A 21,771-nucleotide genomic window follows, 5' to 3' on the forward strand; every position below is an offset into this window, starting at 1 on the left:
AGACTAAACGGCTTCATATTCATGTGTGAAAAAGACGTTCCGATACTGGTGGCAGAGATTTATCACTGTGGCCGTGAAGATCTTTCCAGGTAGCTTTGTCCTTATGGTTCAAAGGTCCACCAGTCACCTGCAAAACAGAAAAAACACTGGTAAAGTTTTACTTAACCCCTTAGGCTCTATTCATACGTCCTGTTCATGTCCTTAATTGCGGATCCGCAATAATATAGGACCAATGTATTTCAATGGACCTATACACACATCCGTGTTGTGTACTGGGCTGCAATCCGTTCCGCAAAAAAAAAAGGACAGACCCTAGTACGGACAGTAACTGACACATCCAATACAACTCTATGGGGTCTGTATTTTACTGAAGCAATACGGATGCAATACGGATGCAATACGGATGCAATACGGACTGAATTTGCGGATTGTATACTGACTGAAATTTGCGGATTGGAAAAATATACTGACGTGTGAATAGACCCTTAACCCTTAACGCAAACGGGCGTACATTTACGCCCGCAGTTTACCCAATCGCTGTGTGTACACACACAGTGATCCGGTAATGATGGCTGCTATAATGTATAGCAGGCCATCTCTGCTCTCTGGCATGGGGGGTGATTTCCACCCCCGTTCCGACGATCGCTGTAATTGGCTGGTGAATTCAAACCAGCCATATACAGTGAAATTCAGCTTTCCGGGTCATTAGTGACCTGGAAATCAATGGTGATTGGTGCTGTCAGAAACAGCACCAATCGCCATTAGTGTGTATAGTAAAAGTGGCCATGGTGCCACCCTTCAGATCGCCGTGAATCTCTGGCCAATGACGGCAATCTGTGTTAAAATAAATATTTTTCTTTGGTCTGCACAACTCAGTTAGTTAGCAGAGGTGTGCAGAATAGGTGTGTGGTGTGGGTGCACCATACTCACCTGATCCAGGCATTTGGAGAGGAGATTCAGCTGTCCCACATCCCTATTGTCTATCTTCGGCTCCCGTCGTCTAACTTCAGCTGTTTTCGTCCATCTTCGGCTATCTTCATCCAGGTTTGTTCTACTGCCCCCTAATTAGTGTATATAGTACATTGATCAGTAGCTTTGGAGTGTGCAGGTAGTGTTTTTTATTTATTTTTTTACGCGCCCTACCGCCGCTGAGTGCTGATCAGCGTCGCAAGTAAGTGCGCTGCTGATTAGTAAATTCTCCTTTTTGGCATAGGGGCTTTTTCCCCCCACCTGGTAAAAAACCCCTTTTTTTCCTATATCCTACTGCCACTGTCTGCTGATAAGTACCATGCATAAGTGTGGCATTTATCAGCAACTCCTTTTTTGGCTTATATTTTTTTTTCTTACTGTTAAAAAAACATGTAAAACCACTTTACACTACACTAGCCTACGTTACACTACACTACTTGCAATAAAGTTTTATACTACACCACTACACTACACTACAATACACATTTATACACCCCATATACTAATCCCCATTTAAGCCCACAGGGGGTGGGGATGAATGGGGGATCCTTTTTTCCTTCATTCATCATCATCATCATCATCTAGTGATGATGAATACCTACCTAGGCGTCCAAGTAGGACACCACGGGCTGCCCCCCAGACACGTCATCCAATCTTACCCCGCGCCCCCTAGACAGGTGACCCCATCCCGCCCCCCAGACAGGTGGCCCTATCCTGCCCCCAGACAGGTTACCCCATCTGGACTTCAGCCCCCGAAAATTATCAGCCCCAGATTCCTTGCTTTGTAGAATGAGCAGGAATCCAAATTTGCTGAGATGTATATCCCAGAGAAATACATCTCAGTAGATGAGTCCCTCCTGAGCTTTAAAGAAAGACTCCATTTCCGCCAGTACCTTCCCAATAAGAGCGCAAAATTCTACAAACTATGTGAGAGTACCTCAGGGTGCACTTATAGATTTAGGCTATGTTCACACTACGTATATGTCCGGCCGTAGTTCGTACGCGGCCGGACATGTGCGGCTGAAACTACGGCCGTGGGAAAAATAGAAATGCGGCCGGATTGCGAACATGCAGGCGAAACGCGAACATAAACCCGTAGTACAGTTATGCTTCCTAGCTTGTTTCGAAGCAATCTGAAACAGGTCATTTACTTGGAAATCTTCGCCCAGCCCAATAAAACACACAGAATCTTTTGGATCTAAAAATCAAGTTCAATTTGGCTGAAATAAGTACTCCGTACGGGACCGCATTGAGATCCATGGCCGTGAGTTGGAACAGTTGCGGCCGCAAACAATGGTCTTGTTAATTTTTCACGGCGCCGTATACAATCCGGCCGTAGGCTCATACGTAGTGTGCATTGTGCGGGCGGATATCGTACACTTTCAAGCATACGCATCAACCTCAAAGCTACGGGCGTATATTCGTGGTTCACACTACGGACGAAAATATACGTAGTGTGAACATAGCCTTAAACTGTATGAAGCAACACCCAAATCCAACCCCCAGAAAGCCCCCCACCCCCCATCCTAGGAGTTAGTGGGGAGATTGTTTGGGAACTGATCTTCCCACTGCTGGATAAAGGTTACCACCGGTACGTGGATACCTTTTGTACCAGCATCCCCCTCTTCCGGTCCCTCGCTGCCCAAGCTACTGTAGCTTGCGGCATGATTTGGAAAAATCAATAAGGCCTCCCAAGTCATCCGGTAAGACAACCGATGTGTGGTGTCACACCACGGGTGTTACTAGTCTGAACACCCCTCCTAAAAACCTGTAACTCAAAGTGGAGTGGTAATGAAGTCATATATAAGTTTTGCCACTAGATGTCAGTATTATGTATATTCCTGTATGTATATTGCACAGCTGTAGTGAATTAAGGGTTAATGTTTTATCTAGAATTTGCACCACCAATGAGAACTGCTCTTTTCTTTTACCTATCTTCATCCTTCTTTCTCCTTGCACTCTCTTCTCCACCACTCAAAGGAGCTGTTACACACCCTGTAGGAAGTTGTCACATGGGGAGAGAAAGTGTAGTCACACACTTAGTCAGTCTTAGTCAAGTTTCTGAAGAGAGAGGACGCAAAACAAGACGGTCCCTGCTGTAGTCCAGCTGCGCTCTGGCTCTGCCAGGTCCCCTACCCAGTCCAGTGTAGTCTAGTCTGGAGTGTGGTAGTAGACAGACGCATGGAAGACACAGAGACTTTTCTTCTTAAAGGGGTTATCCAGCGCTACACAAAAATGGCTACTTTCTTCCAGAATCAGCCACTCTCTTGTCTTTAGTTTGGGTGGGGTTTTGTAACTCATTTCCATTGAAGTGAACTTGCAAACCACACCTGAACTGGAGACAAGAGTCATGCTGTGTCTGAAAGAAAGTGGCCATGTATTTGTAGTACTGGATAACCACTTTAAAGCAACACTTCTACCTCTAATGTAGTGCTAACAGAGAGGACAGAGAGGACAAGTCTGGGATCACCCCAACCCACGCTGTGAACATCTCTTAAAGTGCAGGACAGTATCCTACAGCAGAGGAACTGATCCAGCCTACGTACAAACAGATAGAGCCTACGTACTCTATCTCGCAACGCAGGTGACATCGGGACACCCTCGGACACTTCACTCAACTCAGGTAACTCGGACTGGGGCTTGTGTCACCCTAGTAGGACAGGTCACCCGACACTGTAGGGAAACAGGTGGTACAGCAACAAAGGTCAAAACACGGGCACACGTATTCTTCTATTCTCAAGTATTCTCAAGTATCCTTCTAAAGTTCTGGCAGAGCACACTACTAAATTGGTTTGGGACTCTCAAGACCTACTCCTCTCCACTACTCTGAACTTTCACAACCTACTCTTCTCCACTCATCTCAACTCACTCTTTTCTTCTCAGTACGCAACCAAGTCAGCACTGCTACTCTATGTTCACTATCTCTACAGTTCTCGGTGTAGAGTTAGTCCAGCCAAGTCTAAAGTATTTTCTACTTATGTACCAACGCACTTATCAGTAAAAGATCAAATTTATTTATTTTACCAAGACTATGTGAATATTGCAATAGCACCTACACAGCAGCTACACGGCCCTCGGGTCACCTCTTTTTTCTGGGGGTGGCGGTACCGACAGTCCGGGTGGGTCATAACTTCACTCTGGACCACCGTAATAAGCGCCCAAGGGACCCATCACAACCCGGCAGGTCACCAACCACAGGGGAAATGGGAAAGCCAGCCTCAAAAATGAAAAGCAGGTGTGCTGAGTCAGTACTGGCGACACTATACTATCTGGCATAGATATACTCCACCGAACAACCACCAGAGAAGTGACGTCACCCAGAACAACTCAACAGGTGACCGGTCGAACACACACGACAGATGCCAAGTGCTGAGAGCAGGGGCTTTTCCAGTTAAAATATGATGTTGGTCAAATATAAGGACAAACGCGATGTCCTTATTTTGACCACAGGCAGCAGCAGGCTGGTATTATTAGGCTGGGGAGGGCCAAAACTAATGGCCCTTCCCACCCTGGTGTTACTAGGCTGCTGCTGTTGTTTGGTTTTAAACCCGGCTGGTTATGGAAAAGGGGGGGAATCCTATGCTGTTTTTTTTTTATTATTTCTTTATTTAAAAGGAAAAAACTGCATAGGATCCCCCTCCATTTATTTTGGCCCTCCCCGGCCTAAAAATACCAGCCTGCTGCCGCCTAGTCCAGGGGCGCCAATTTTAGACACTCCGGGACTACTGGCACCCGGCTCTTCCCAGTACCCCTTGTGGCATTGGGTACTCGGGTAATAATGGGGGGGTTAGTGTTAGCCATTTTATATATGTCTATAAATTAATGAAAGAAAACACAACATTTAAAAACACTCCCGCACCCCTCATTGACCATTTTATTGCACATTTAAGTCCTCTGGTCATCCAGCCCAGCCCCTATGCATTAATAAAAGTAACCCAGTCAGTGTTCTTTGGGCAGGTATCATCACAGTTCATGAGGGTGTAATTAAAACAACTCGAGTCTCCTAATTCTATGGCTTCCCCTCCATTACCTGCAAGCCGCCAAGGAAGGGAAAAGGGTAAAAGTAAGGAGAATAGCTCCTGTTGCGGTAGAGAAGCCCCCAAGCGTCCCGTCGGCCTCGAGGAATGGCCACCCGCTGTATGTGAAGGCGTGCTCCCGTCATCATCCACCTGGCGCATAATACGTCTTTAGGGCGTGCCACATACCCAGGACCCAAATAGCAGGTCCCAGGCTCAGCTGTATTCTTCCCAACTGTCCACGGAGCGCCGGACCCAAATGAGCCCCGAGGCACCAGCATCACCCCGCAGCACATGCCCAATCCGCAGAAACCGGGATCTTCAGGCATTGGGTCCACCTCCCCTCAGACGCCCGGAAAGGTCATTGCCAGCTCGGCTGATTCATGCCAAGCCTGGGAGAACACACGGCCGTGCGTGCTCACGTCATGCCGTCACGTGACTCGCCGTCCACCAAGTTATGCCGCCAAGTCCAGGAGCGCCAATTTTTGACACTCCGGGACTAATGGCACTTGGCTCTTCCCAATACCCCTGGTGGCATTTGGTACTCGGGTAATAATGGAGGGGTTAGTGTTAGCTATTTTATACCGGCTAACACTAAGAGGGACATTTACTAAGTAGTCTAAGTGCAACTATTCTAATGGGGATTGGTGTGTATTTTGTTCTAATATCTTGTCACTGATTCAATAAAATGTAGCACTGCCATAGTAAGTGCATCTAAAGAAAAAGGCGCAAAAAGGCGCAACTATGAAAAAATTGCGCAGTTTTATTCACCTGGTTCTGACCAGACATAAGCTTGCACCTGTTTATACGACTTTTTAAAAAGTCGCAAATGATAAATTGGGCGCTAATCCCGGATTATGCGAACTTTTGGGTGAGTACTTAAAACAGGCAGATAAAAAAAAAAGTTGCATCTAAAAATATTCACCTGTCGAATACTGGTTCATAAATAGAACTTAGACCAAAAATGGGTGAAAAATGCAATTATTCACTAAAAATTAGGCGCAAACCCCTTGATAAAAGTCCCAGACTTAGTAATGGATTCCATCTATCAGAAGGCTTCCACTACTAAATCTGTAAATTAATGAAAGAAAACACAACACACCTGAAAATTTTAGTTTTTATTCCAATAAAAACACCCCCATGGGGACCGGGTAGGGGGGAGACGGGCGGCTAGTTGGGGTGAGCGTCAGATAAGGAGCGCTCACCCCACTTCAGCAAGTGTAATAGAACCGGGCAAGGGGTGGGACAGAGGGAGGAGGGACCAGCACAGGGAGGGAGGATAGACATCTCTTCCCTTCTATACTTCTACACTACACTTGAGACGTGACGTCACATTTTTTTTGAGGAAGTAAAGCCTGCCTGATCTACTGAATTGAGGGAAATAGCACTATATGTGCATTTCCCATAATAAGTGTATATTAGAGATTTGTGTAACTTTCTTTATGTAATAACATATTTAAAAATACATTTTGCCCGGAGTACCCCTTTAAAGTCCGCTGGTCATCGACATAGTCCAAACAAATCTGACGTAATCCTCTGCATGCCGGTATCTGAAAAAGAAAGGGAGAAGAAAATGCTCATTACCTAGGAGGAAAACCAGGGCCAATGAGACTATTTAGAGACAATTCTGAGACTATTTAGAGACAATTCTGAGACTATTTAGAGACAATTCTGAGACTATTTAGAGACAATTCTGAGCCAAACAAATCAGCACCACAGAAAATAGACCAGGCTTATCCCTGATAGTAAATTGCACTTTAAATAGACCAGTCTATTCTTGCCAAAGCAGAAATAGCCCACACCTAGAAAAATCCCCTGTTGATAAATCTAACCCTATAAGTAGTACTGTACTGTACAGCAGGGCTTCTCAATTCCAGTCCTCAGGCTTCACCAACAGGTCATGTTTGAGGATATCCCATTCAAAGAACTCCTGTGATAATACCTGATGCACCGAGTATAATGATATCACCTGTGAAATACTAAGGAAATCCTCAAAACATGACCTGTTGGTGAGGCCTGAGGACTGGAACTGAGAAGCACTGATGTATAGAGAATATAACTATTACTGTACTGTCAGGACTATAAGCATAACTGTACTGTATAGATTACAGTGGTACCTTGGTTTAAGAGTAACTTGGATTAAGAGCGTTTTGGTCTAAGAGCTCATAGTTTTTCAAAATTGTGACTTGGTTTAACCTCTTAAGGACATAGGACGTACCGGTACGTCCTATGTCCTCACTTGCACTTCAAAGCGGGGCCGCGCGGCGGCCCCGCTTTGAAGTGCCGCGATCCCGGGTGCCGCGTGTAGCCCGGGACCGCCGCTATTAGCGGGCACGGTCTGATCGCCGTGCCCGCTAATTAGCTAATCGGAGGCAGCTGTCAAAGTTGACAGCTGCCTCCGATTACCGGAGGCAACGTTTCCCTGGTGTCTAGTGGGGGAGATCGCTCCTCCGGGACCTTGTCCCGGAGGAGCGATCTCCGTTACTGATGCCGGCCGGGGACGCATCCAAGATGGCGCCGTCCTCGGCTCGGCACTCGTTCGTTTTCGGCTGCAGCAGCCGAAAGCAAATGAGTGCCGATCTCATGGATCTCTGCAGCATATCTATGCTGCAGAGATCTCAATGAGAGATCACAGTGTATATACTAGAAGTCCCCCAGGGGGGCTTCTAGTATATGTGTAAAAAAAAAAAAAAAAAAAGTGTTGTTAATAGTAAAAAGCCCCCTCCCCTAATAAAAGTCTGAATCACCCCCCTTTTCCCAGGTTTTAAATAAAAGTAAACAAATAAATAAATAAACATGTTTGCTATCGCCGCGTGCGTAATCGCCCGAACTATTAATTAATCACATTCCTGATCTCGTACGGTAAACGGCGTCAGCGCAAAAAAATCCCAAAGTGCAAAATTGCGCATTTTTGGTCGCATCAAATCCAGAAAAAATTTAATAAAAAGCGATCAAAAAGACGTATATGGGCAATCAAGGTACCGATAGAAAGATCAAATCATGGCGCAAAAAATGACACCTCGCACAGCCCCATAGACCAAAGGATAAAAGCGCTATAAGCCTGGGAATGGAGCGATTTTAAGGAACGTATATTGGTTAACAACGGTTTGAATTTTTTACAGGCCATCAGATACAATATAAGTTATACATGTTATATATCGTTTTAATCGTAACGACTTGAGGAACATGCATAACAAGTCAGTTTTACCCCAGGGTGAATGGCGTAAAAACACATTTCCCCCAAATAAAAGAAATGCGTTTTTTTTTTCAATTTCACCACACTTCGAATTTTTTTCTGGTTTCGCAGTGTACTTTATGCAAAAATTCAGCCTGTAATTGCAAAGTACAATTAGTGACGCAAAAAATAAGGGGTCATGTGGGTTTCTAGGTGGAAAAATGCAAGTGCTATGACCTTTTAAACACAAGGAGGAAAAACCGAAAACGTAAAAACGAAAATGGGCCATGTCCTTAAAGGGTTAAGGGCCTTGCTTTGGTTTAAGAGCTCCCTGTACTGGGTGGAGGAGGGGCACTATATTGTATATATAGAAGATTGCCTGTATTACTGTATTGGCTATAGGAGTGGTCCCCAACCTGTGGCTCCTCTAGAACTCCTACTAGCTGGGCGCTCTATACAGACTGCATTGTCTATAACCCTTTGTTATTGATACCCCATCAGTATGATAGCCCCAGCACAGCTATTTGTAGTATAACAGGACAGCCATGCTCATACATCCGCTTATAGCTGACTACAATAATAGAAATGTTCGAGCCAGACAGACATAATAGTGAAGTGATTCAAGGGCTGCTCCAGTCAGACAGCACCGCGTGACGTCACCCTCCAGGGATCTGCTCTGACACCAGACATGGTGTATTAGTGCGTCTGCCCCGCCTATGGGACAGATATAACTATATACAGTATATTAGTAGTACAATATGCAGATGCGGCCGCCGCCAGTGTCAACAATCACTACACATCAATAAACACCAGCCCAGGCTCCGCCCACTCCCACTTTATGACAAGCCGTTCTAAAGCCTATTAGTGACAGCGAGCCGGCGCAGCCAATCACCGGCGACCTCCTACTACGTCATCTCTTCCGGAGACAGAATGTTGACGGATATTGGCGCTTGCCAATCAGAAGGGAGAATTTCCTCGCGGGCCCGCCTATTTCATTTGATTGACATTCAATTCCATCAATGGAGAGTCGGCATGGGCGGAGTAGGAAGAGGTGGGGGCGGTTGCCCGGCGGTAGCAGTACGCGCAGGTCGGGGACAGCAGCATGGCGGAAGACGAGAGTGATCAGGAGTCTGAGAGGCTGGTGGAAGAGCTGGAAGCCATAGCCGAGGAGGAGCTGGGGAGCCGGGAGTACTGCCGCCGCTTCTGTGAGGTGAGGGGCGGCCAGCTGTGTGGTGTGTGGCCTCAGCTCTGTGACTGCCCCATAGACCGCCATGGTCTGGGCTCAGGGAGCTCCGTGTACGTCACCTACCTGCCTCCTAATGGACGACCGCGGGGAGAACCGCATTAGTAATGTATGCAGAGGTGGGCAGTGCCCTGTACCCTGTATATATAATACCAGCCCCATACCTGACTGCCCTGTACCCTGTATATAATACCAGCCCCTTACCTGACTGCCCTGTACCCTGTATATAATACCAGCCCCTTACCTGACTGCCCTGTACCCTGTATATATAATACCAGCCCAGTACCTGACTGCCCTGTACCCTGTATATAATACCAGCCCCTTACCTGACTGCCCTGTACCCTGTATATAATACCAGCCCCTTACCTGACTGCCCTGTACTCTGTATATAATACCAGCCCCTTACCTGACTGCCCTGTACTCTGTATATAATACCAGCCCCTTACCTGACTGCCCTGTACTCTGTATATAATACCAGCCCCTTACCTGACTGCCCTGTACCCTGTATATAATACCAGCCCCTTACCTGACTGCCCTGTACCCTGTATATAATACCAGCTCAGTACCTGACTGCCCTGTACTCTGTATATAATACCAGCTCAGTACCTGACTGCCCTGTACTCTGTATATAATACCAGCCCAGTACCTGACTGCCCTGTACCCTGTATATAATACCAGCCCCTTACCTGACTGCCCTGTACCCTGTATATAATACCAGCCCCTTACCTGACTGCCCTGTACCCTGTATATAATACCAGCCCCTTACCTGACTGCTCTGTACCCTGTATATAATACCAGCCCCTTACCTGACTGCCCTGTACTCTGTATATAATACCAGCCCCTTACCTGACTGCCCTGTACTCTGTATATAATACCAGCCCAGTACCTGACTGCCCTGTACCCTGTATATAATACCAGCCCCTTACCTGACTGCCCTGTACTCTGTATATAATACCAGCCCAGTACCTGACTGCCCTGTACCCTGTATATAATACCAGCCCCTTACCTGACTGCCCTGTACCCTGTATATAATACCAGCCCAGTACCTGACTACCCTGTATATAATACCAGCCCCTTACCTGACTGCCCTGTACCCTGTGTATATAATACCAGCCCCTTACCTGACTGCCCTGTACCCTGTGTATAATACCAGCCCAGTACCTGACTGCCCTGTACCCTGTATATAATACCAGCCCCTTACCTGACTGCCCTGTACCCTGTATATAATACCAGCTCAGTACCTGACTGGCCTGTACCCTGTGTATATAATACCAGCCCCTTACCTGACTGCCCTGTACCCTGTATATAATACCAGCCCCTTACCTGACTGCCCTGTACTCTGTATATAATACCAGCCCAGTACCTGACTGCCCTGTACTCTGTATATAATACCAGCCCAGTACCTGACTGCCCTGTACCCTGTATATAATACCAGCCCAGTACCTGACTGCCCTGTACCCTGTATATAATACCAGCCCCTTACCTGACTGCCCTGTACCCTGTATATAATACCAGCCCAGTACCTGACTGCCCTGTACCCTGTATATAATACCAGCCCAGTACCTGACTGCCCTGTACCCTGTATATAATACCAGCCCAGTACCTGACTGCCCTGTACCCTGTATATAATACCAGCCCAGTACCTGACTGCCCTGTACCCTGTATATAATACCAGCCCAGTACCTGACTGCCCTGTACCCTGTATATAATACCAGCCCAGTACCTGACTGCCCTGTACCCTGTATATAATACCAGCCCCTTACCTGACTGCCCTGTACCCTGTATATAATACCAGCCCAGTACCTGACTGCCCTGTACCCTGTATATAATACCAGCCCAGTACCTGACTGCCCTGTACCCTGTATATAATACAAGCCCCTTACCTGACTGCCCTGTACCCTGTATATAATACCAGCCCCTTACCTGACTGCCCTGTACCCTGTATATAATACCAGCCCCTTACCTGACTGCCCTGTACCCTGTATATAATACCAGCCCCTTACCTGACTGCCCTGTACCCTGTATATAATACCAGCCCCTTACCTGACTGCCCTGTACTCTGTATATAATACTAGCTCAGTACCTGACTACCCTGTATATAATACCAGCCCCTTACCTGACTGCCCTGTACCCTGTATATAATACCAGCCCCTTACCTGACTACCCTGTATATAATACCAGCCCAGTACCTGACTGCCCTGTACCCTGTATATAATACCAGCCCCTTACCTGACTGCCCTGTACCCTGTATATAATACCAGCCCAGTACCTGACTGCCCTGTACCCTGTATATAATACCAGCCCAGTACCTGACTGCCCTGTACCCTGTATATAATACAAGCCCCTTACCTGACTGCCCTGTACCCTGTATATAATACCAGCCCAGTACCTGACTGCCCTGTATATAATACCAGCCCAGTACCTGACTGCCCTGTACCCTGTATATAATACCAGCTCAGTGCCTGACTGCCCTGTACCCTGTATATAATACCAGCCCAGTTCCTGACTGCCCTGTACCCTGTATATAATACCAGCCCCTTACCTGACTGCCCTGTACTCTGTATATAATACTAGCTCAGTACCTGACTGCCCTGTACCCTGTATATAATACCAGCCCCTTACCTGACTGCCCTGTACCCTGTATATAATTCCAGCCCCTTACCTGACTACCCTGTATATAATACCAGCCCCTTACCTGACTGCCCTGTACCCTGTATATAATACCAGCCCCTTACCTGACTGCCCTGTACCTTGTATATAATACCAGCCCCTTACCTGACTGCCCTGTACTCTGTATATAATACCAGCCCCTTACCTGACTGCCCTGTACCCTGTATATAATACCAGCCCAGTACCTGACTGCCCTGTACCCTGTATATAATACCAGCCCCTTACCTGACTGCCCTGTACCCTGTATATAATACCAGCCCAGTACCTGACTGCCCTGTATATAATACCAGCCCCTTACCTGACTGCCCTGTACCCTGTGTATATAATACCAGCCCCTTACCTGACTGCCCTGTACCCTGTATATAATACCAGCCCCTTACCTGACTGCCCTGTACCCTGTGTATATAATACCAGCCCCTTACCTGACTGCCCTATACCCTGTATATAATTCCAGCCCCTTACCTGACTGCCCTGTACCCTGTATATAATACCAGCCCCTTACCTGACTGCCCTGTACCCTGTATATAATACCAGCCCCTTACCTGACTGCCCTGTACCCTGTATACAATACCAGCTCAGTACCTGACTGCCCTGTACCCTGTATATAATACCAGCCCCTTACCTGACTGCCCTGTACCCTGTATATAATACCAGCCCAGTACCTGACTGCCCTTTACCCTGTATATAATACCAGCTCAGTACCTGACTGCCCTGTACCCTGTATATAATACCAGCCCCTTACCTGACAGCCCTGTACTCTGTATATAATACCAGCCCCTTACCTGACTGCCCTGTACCCTGTATATAATACCAGCTCAGTTCCTGACTGCCCTGTACCCTGTATATAATACCAGCCCCTTACCTGACTGCCCTGTACCCTGTATATAATACCAGCCCAGTACCTGACTGCCCTGTACCCTGTATATAATACCAGCCCAGTACCTGACTACCCTGTACCCTGTATATAATACCAGCCCAGTACCTGACTGCCCTGTACCCTGTATATAATACCAGCCCAGTACCTGACTGCCCTGTACCCTGTATATAATACCAGCCCAGTACCTGACTTCCCTGTACCCTGTATATAATACCAGCCCAGTACCTGACTGCCCTGTACCCTGTATATAATACAAGCCCCTTACCTGACTGCCCTGTACCCTGTATATAATACAAGCCCCTTACCTGACTGCCCTGTACCCTGTATATAATACCAGCCCCTTACCTGACTGCCCTGTACCCTGTATATAATACCAGCCCCTTACCTGACTGCCCTGTACTCTGTATATAATACCAGCCCCTTACCTTACTGCCCTGTACCCTGTATATAATACCAGCTCACTACCTGACTGCCCTGTACTCTGTATAGAATACCAGCCCCTTACCTGACTGCCCTGTACCCTGTATATAATACCAGCCCAGTACCTGACTGCCCTGTACCCTGTATATAATACCAGCCCAGTACCTGACTGCCCTGTACCCTGTATATAATACCAGCCCCTTACCTGACTGCCCTGTACCCTGTGTATATAATACCAGCCCAGTACCTGACTGCCCTGTACCCTGTATATAATACCAGCCCAGTACCTGACTACCCTGTATATAATACCAGCCCCTTACCTGACTGCCCTGTACCCTGTATATAATACCAGCCCAGTACCTGACTGCCCTGTACCCTGTATATAATACCAGCCCAGTACCTGACTGCCCTGTACCCTGTATATAATACCAGCCCCTTACCTGACTGCCCTGTACCCTGTATATAATACCAGCCCCTTACCTGACTGCCCTGTACCCTGTATATAATACCAGCCCCTTACCTGACTGCCCTGTACCCTGTATATAATACCAGCCCCTTACCTGACTGCCCTGTACCCTGTATATAATACCAGCCCCTTACCTGACTGCCCTGTACTCTGTATATAATACTAGCTCAGTACCTGACTGCCCTGTACCCTGTATATAATACCAGCCCAGTACCTGACTGCCCTGTACCCTGTATATAATACCAGCTCAGTGCCTGACTGCCCTGTATATAATACCAGCCCAGTACCTGACTGCCCTGTACCCTGTATATAATACCAGCCCAGTACCTGACTGCCCTGTACCCTGTATATAATACCAGCCCAGTACCTGACTGCCCTGTACTCTGTATATAATACCAGCCCCTTACCTGACTGCCCTGTACCCTGTATATAATACCAGCCCCTTACCTGACTGCCCTGTACCCTGTATATAATACCAGCCCAGTACCTGACTGCCCTGTACCCTGTATATAATACCAGCCCCTTACCTGACTGCCCTGTACCCTGTATATAATACCAGCCCAGTTCCTGACTGCCCTGTACCCTGTATATAATACCAGCTCAGTACCTGACTGCCCTGAACCCTGTATATAATACCAGCCCAGTACCTGACTGCCCTGTACCCTGTATATAATACCAGCTCAGTGCCTGACTGCCCTGTACCCTGTATATAATACCAGCTCAGTGCCTGACTGCCCTGTACCCTGTATATAATACCAGCTCAGTGCCTGACTGCCCTGTATATAATACCAGCCCAGTACCTGACTGCCCTGTACTCTGTATATAATACCAGCCCCTTACCTGTTTGCCCTGTACTCTGTATATAATACTAGCTCAGTGCCTGACTGCCCTGTACTCTGTATATAATACCAGCCCCTTACCTGACTGCCCTGTACTCTGTATATAATACTAGCTCAGTTCCTGACTTCCCTGTACCCTGTATATAATACAAGCCCAGTTCCTGACTGCCCTGCACCCTGTATATAATACCAGCCCCTTACCTGACTGCCCTGTACTCTGTATATAATACCAGCCCAGTACCTGACTGCCCTGTACCCTGTATATAATACCAGCCCCTTACCTGACTGCCCTGTACCCTGTATATAATACCAGCCCAGTACCTGACTGCCCTGTACCCTGTATATAATACCAGCTCAGTGCCTGACTGCCCTGTATATAATACCAGCCCAGTACCTGACTGCCCTGTACCCTGTATATAATACCAGCCCAGTACCCGACTGCCCTGTACCCTGTATATAATACCAGCCCAGTACCCGACTGCCCTGTACCCTGTATATAATACCAGCCCAGTACCTGACTGCCCTGTACCCTGTATATAATACCAGCCCAGTACCTGACTGCCCTGTACCCTGTATATAATACCAGCCCCTTACCTGACTGCCCTCTACCCTGTATATAATACCAGCCCAGTACCTGACTGCCCTGTACCCTGTATATAATACCAGCTCAGTGCCTGACTGCCCTGTATATAATACCAGCCCAGTACCTGACTGCCCTGTACCCTGTATATAATACCAGCCCCTTACCTGACTGCCCTGTACCCTGTATATAATACCAGCCCAGTACCTGACTGCCCTGTATATAATACCAGCCCAGTACCTGACTGCCCTGTACCCTGTATATAATACCAGCTCAGTGCCTGACTGCCCTGTACCCTGTATATAATACCAGCCCAGTTCCTGACTGCCCTGTACCCTGTATATAATACCAGCCCCTTACCTGACTGCCCTGTACTCTGTATATAATACTAGCTCAGTTCCTGACTTCCCTGTACCCTGTATATAATACCAGCCCAGTTCCTGACTGCCCTGTACCCTGTATATAATACCAGACCCTTACCTGACTGCCCTGTACCCTGTATATAATACCAGCCCCTTACCTGACTGCCCTGTACCCTGTATATAATACCAGCCCCTTACCTGACTGCCCTGTACCCTGTATATAATACCAGCTCAGTACCTGACTGCCCTGTACCCTGTATATAATACCAGCTCAGTACCTGACTGCCCTGTACCCTGTATATAATACCAGCCCAGTACCTGACTGCCCTGTACCCTGTATATAATACCAGCCCCTTACCTGACTGCCCTGTATATAATACCAGCTCAGTACCTGACTGCCCTGTATATAATACCAGCCCCTTACCTGACTGCCCTGTACCCTGTGTATATAATACCAGCCCCTTACCTGACTGCCCTGTACCCTGTATATAATACCAGCCCCTTACCTGACTGCCCTGTACCCTGTATATAATACCAGCCCCTTACCTGACTGCCCTGTACCCTGTATATAATACCAGCCCCTTACCTGACTGCCCTGTACCCTGTATATAATACCAGCTCAGTACCTGACTGCCCTGTACCCTGTATATAATACCAGCTCAGTACCTGACTGCCCTGTACCCTGTATATAATACCAGCCCAGTACCTGACTGCCCTGTACCCTGTATATAATACCAGCCCAGTACCTGACTGCCCTGTACCCTGTATATAATACCAGCCCCTTACCTGACTGCCCTGTATATAATACCAGCCCCTTACCTGACTGCCCTGTACCCTGTGTATATAATACCAGCCCCTTACCTGACTGCCCTGTACCCTGTATATAATACCAGCCCCTTACCTGACTGCCCTGTACCCTGTATATAATACCAGCTCAGTACCTGACTGCCCTGTATATAATACCAGCCCCTTACCTGACTGCCCTGTACCCTGTATATAATACCAGCCCCTTACCTGACTGCCCTGTACCCTGTATATAATACCAGCTCAGTACCTGACTGCCCTGTACCCTGTATATAATAGCAGCTCAGTACCTGACTGCCCTGTACCCTGTATATAATAGCAGCTCAGTACCTGACTGCCCTGTACCCTGTATATAATACCAGCCCAGTACCTGACTGCCCTGTACCCTGTATATAATACCAGCTCAGTACCTGACTGCCCTGTACCCTGTATCAGGGCTCCAGATGGCGACCAAAATGGTCGCCAATGCGACTGACTTTTTGCAAATGGCGCCCAGATTTATTAATCTGGGCGCCATTTGCGACTGGCCCCGGCGGCGGCGCGCTGTCTCTTTAAGATGCGCGGCTGATGCGCTGATGCGCAGCTGCCGGGGGTGTCCCGTCCTATCCCCGGCAGCGCGGCGCATCAGTGAGCTGCCTGGGGCCCTGACTTCCGGCACAGGAAGCGCACGTCAGAGACGCTTCCTGTGTCAGAAGTCACAGCCCCGGCGTACAGGGAGCTCACTGATGCGCCGCGCTGCCGGGGATAGGACGGGACACCCCCGGCAGCTGCGCATCAGCCGGGGACAGCGCCTGAAGAACAAGAGGATCGCCGGGGGAGCGGGTTGTCAGGTGAGTTTGTGTGTTTGTTTTTTTTTAAATATTGCTTAGCATAGAGGAAAGGGGGGGGGGCATCTATAATGGGGGGAAGAGAAGGGGGGGCATCTATAATGGGGGGAGAAGAGGGGCCATCTTCAAGGGGGGGAGAGGGGGCCATCTATAATGGGGGGAGAAGAGGGGGCATCTATAATGGGGGGGGAGAGGGGGCATCTATAAGGTGAGGGGGTATCTATAAGGGGGGGGAGAAGAGGGGGGCATCTATAATGGGGGGGGAGAAGAGGGGGTATCTATAATGGGGGGAGAAGAGGGGGCATCTATAATGGGGGGAGAAGAGGGGACATCTATAATGGGGGGGAGGAGGGGGCATCTATAATGGGGGGGGGAGAGGGGGCATCTATAAGGTGAGGGGGAATCTATAAGGGGGGGAGAAGAGGGGGCATCTATAATGGGGGGGAGAAGAGGGGGTATCTATAATGGGGGGGAGGAGGGGGCATCTATAATGGGGGGGGAGGAGGGGGCATCTATAATGGGGGGGAGGAGGGGGCATCTATAATGGGGGGGAGGAGGGGGCATCTATAATGGGGGGGAGGAGGGGGCATCTATAATGGGGGGGGGGGGAGAGGGGGCATCTATAATGGGGGGGGAGAGGGGGCATCTATAAGGTGAGGGGGAATCTATAAGGGGGGGAGAAGAGGGGGCATCTATAATGGGGGGGAGAAGAGGGGGTATCTATAATGGGGGGAGAAGAGGGGGCATCTATAAGGGGGGGAGAAGAGGGGGTATCTATAATGGGGGGGAGAAGAGGGGGTATCTATAATGGGGGGAGAGGGGGCCATCTATAAGGGGAGGGGGTATCTATAAGGGGGGGAGAAGAGGGGGCATCTATAATGGGGGGAGAAGAGGGGGCATCTATAATGGGGGGGAGAAGAGGGGGTATCTATAATGGGGAGGAGGAGGGGGTCATCTATAAGGGGAGGGGCCATCTATAAGTGTAGGGCAAACTGGCTGCAGACACTGGGAGATAGATATATGCACAATTATTATTATCAGGGCCCCTCAGGTGTCTGTATTGTAGGGGGTCACTTGCATTAGTCACTAGGTGAGAGATATATCTATTTATATACACATCTTGTGGGGGGTCACTATGGCTGCAGTCATAAGTCTAGCTCAGTATGTATAGACTGTTGCAAGCTTTTAAAGGGAACCTGTCACCCCCGGTGACGGGGTGACAGGCTCCCAACCCCCCGTTAGAGCCCCCTATACTCACCTCATCTTCACCCCGCTTCTGAAGATGGTCGGGTCACGGAGATCTCAGCCGCTGCAGCCCGGCGCGCACACTGAGAGATGAGTCCAACGCTCATAGAGAATGATGGAGCGCTGGACTCTCCCGTCATTCTCTATGAGCGTTGGACTCATCTCTCAGCGCACGCCGGGCTGCAGCGGCTGAGATCTCCGTGACCCGACCATCTTCAGAAGCGGGACCCGGCGCCATGAGGTGAATATAGGGGGCTCTAACGGGGGGTTGGGAGCCTGTCACCCCGGCACGGGGGTCGACAGGTTCCCTTTAAGTTCAAGTTCAGAAGAGTAAGCCTCATTAAAAGGCTAGCCAAGTGAGGCTGAAGTACTGAGTCAGACTGTATATGGTTGTCAAGTTGCAAGTTTCCATGTTGAACGTTTTCAAACTAAGAAAAGAAAGAATCTAAAGGAGGAGGAGGAGGATTCTGCTGCCGTGGCCTCTGCACACAGTAAGTCCCATTTAACATAACATTAATTTTACATGGTTTAAAATGTTGGCGACCAAATATTCTATTTGGCGCCTAAATTTTTCAGGTTAGGAGCCAATGGCTCCTAGGTAAATTTTTTAGTCTGGAGCCCTGTGTATATAATACCAGCTCAGTACCTGACTGCCCTGTACCCTGTATATAATACCGGCCCCTTACCTGACTGCCCTGTACCCTTTATATAATACCAGCTCACTACCTGACTGCCCTGTACCCTGTATATATTACCAGCCCCTTACCTGACTGCCCTGTATATATTACCAGCCCCTTACCTGACTGCCCTGTACCCTGGATATGGTATAGTATAAGATCTGGTTAGATGCCATTGCTATGACAGACACTTGATCCGGTAGAATCAGGGTCACATGACTATTCTCAGCAGAGATTTGGCAGTGAGCTGGGTAGGACGACGTCACCCATTACACACTAAAACAAGAGAAGTGGATGTGGTGTGGGTCACACACAACTTATAAACTGGTAGACGTGGGTGCAGCCTGTAACCAGCATGACGTCAGCCGGAGACTGGAGGGAAATCCTCCCTGGTCCTGTCAGCTTCTTAGGTAAATTGTATGAGGAGCACAAACTGTAAGTAATAGGCCCTGGCCTCTCCTTGAGTTTTTAGGTATCAGTTTTTAGTTAGGTAACACGCTCACATACGCCGGCACATACTGCCTTGCCCCATGATAGACCCTAACAGGGGATTCAGTAAGTAATGGCAACACACATACGATATGGTACATTTGTTTATGCCTGTATATGCTTATACCGCCCCCCCTCTACATTATACAGTGTCCACGTGTACAAACTTGACAGGTGGGACATCCTCCTGAGGGTCGCACTAAGGGGACACAGTGAGTACAGTATGTGGCAACGCATCATTGTCTGGTCACATCACTTTATGGCATAAATAGCCTCTAAATAGAATGTGACGTTTGTGACTTAACCTATGTACCCTGACCTATACTGACCTACCCGCACCCTACGGCCCCTGATGACGTAACGTACTGTGTTACTGAAACGCGTTGGGCATTATTGGTTTAAAGGGACTTGATGGTCGAATGACCTCCTGATCTCTACTGATGAATTATGGTTTTGGTTGAATAGGAGCAACTTCTTTATTGGTTTTCGTGAATTGTCACGGTTCTTTTTGAGTAGTCAGCGTACCTTGGAGGTGTTTTGAATGGTGGAATCGAGATCTGTGAGTAGTACATAGATGATTCCTAGACACGACACGACAAGACGTACTGACATAATACTCATGCTTTTTTGATATCGGAGAATTACCTCTTGTAAATTATATCTTGTTACCTTTTACTGCATATCTAATAAATTGTATATTTTATCTACATGCGCATCCTTTCTTTTTGTTAGTTTATAGACGCAAGGATATTGTCAATTTTTTGGCGTTTGTACCATTATTTACACTACTTGTGATATATTTGTATGAGGAGCTCAGCCAGTCCACAGCTCTGAGGAGGAACAATGGCTTCCAGGCTTTATCTGTACATCTCCTCATCCTGAGGGAATGGGAAGTGCTTCTTATCGGGTGGGACTAGATACGTGTATACGTGTCGGGTGTGTGACTGGATACGTGTATACGTGTCGGGTGTGTGACTGGATACGTGTATACGTGTCGGGTGTGTGACTGGATACGTGTATACGTGTCGGGTGTGTGACTGCTTGTAATCCAAATCCACTGTTATACCAAAGCAAATTTTCCCATAAGAAATCACAGAAATGCAGACAATTGGTTCCACACCCCAAAATAATGATTTATTATTCTGAATAACATGTAAAACAGATGAAACAAACATTCAGAAACAGCAGAATATGTGATATTATAAGTTACTGTACAGTAATGGAGAGGATGGGAAACACAAGGGCTGATAGAGACTGCAGGGAGCATGAAGGAATGAGCAGGGCATATGTGGGCACATACATGCAGAACTTTATGTCCGGGGAGAGAAGGGTTACAGCTATGGAGAGATTACCTCCACAGTCCTGTCCTCTGATGTAATACCCAGCCTGAAGTGGGTCTGCTATGATTTGGAAGGTGGGGGAGACTTCCTGGGTTAGAGTACAGGGCTGTGGACCAACCTGTGCAGGCCATGCCCCTCCTCCACTCCACTCCCACTCAGTACAGGGAGCTCTTAAACCAAAACAATGCTCTGAAACCAAGTCACAATTTTGAAAAACTGTGAGCTCTTAAAGCAAGTTACTCTTAAACCAAGGTACCACTGTATACATATCATGTGTGAGTAGATACATATATACAGTGGGACCTCTGTACACAAGCACAATCTCTTCTCAGTGACTGGTTGCGAAGCAGTTATTTTCCCCTAGGAAGTAATGTAAATGTGATTACTTAGTTCTAGCATCCGCTGTTCATTACTGTAGCTATGTGTTCTTGAAACAATTACAGTTTAGTCACCACAGTACAACACCTATATAACATTTATATACATATACAGTGCCACCTCCAGACTCAAACAAGATTTTCCAGGAAAGTTTGCTTCACTTCTCAGACTCTTGATCGGTTCTCAAACCCTTTTTTGGCCCCAGTCTTGAAGTGCTGTAATACTTCGGTGCTCGAACCTCTCTGAATTCTAACTGTTCGGGATTCAAGCGAAAATTTACTGTGAAGTAGTGTTTGGAATTCAATTTTTGCTCAGTAACTGCACGTTTTTGCGAGCGTGGATGGTGGGTTATACCTGGTGAGTTTATCACATACATACAGTACTGTATAAGACT

The 21,771-nt window shown here is 47.8% G+C and overlaps 1 protein-coding gene across 1 annotated transcript in view; it reads left to right on the forward strand.

The window, feature by feature from the left end:
• Positions 1-9,138: 9,138 nt before the first annotated feature.
• ZNF654 (zinc finger protein 654) overlaps positions 9,139-21,771 on the forward strand; it is a 34,449-nt gene continuing 21,816 nt past the window's right edge. Inside the window, exon 1 of the mRNA XM_069944572.1 lies at positions 9,139-9,370. Coding sequence (XP_069800673.1) covers positions 9,263-9,370 — 108 coding nt within the window. The 5' untranslated portion in view covers positions 9,139-9,262. The remainder of the gene's footprint in view (positions 9,371-21,771) is intronic.

Source organism: Dendropsophus ebraccatus, chromosome 11 (assembly GCF_027789765.1).
Source record: "Dendropsophus ebraccatus isolate aDenEbr1 chromosome 11, aDenEbr1.pat, whole genome shotgun sequence".
In the NCBI taxonomy this organism is placed as follows: domain Eukaryota; kingdom Metazoa; phylum Chordata; class Amphibia; order Anura; family Hylidae; genus Dendropsophus; species Dendropsophus ebraccatus.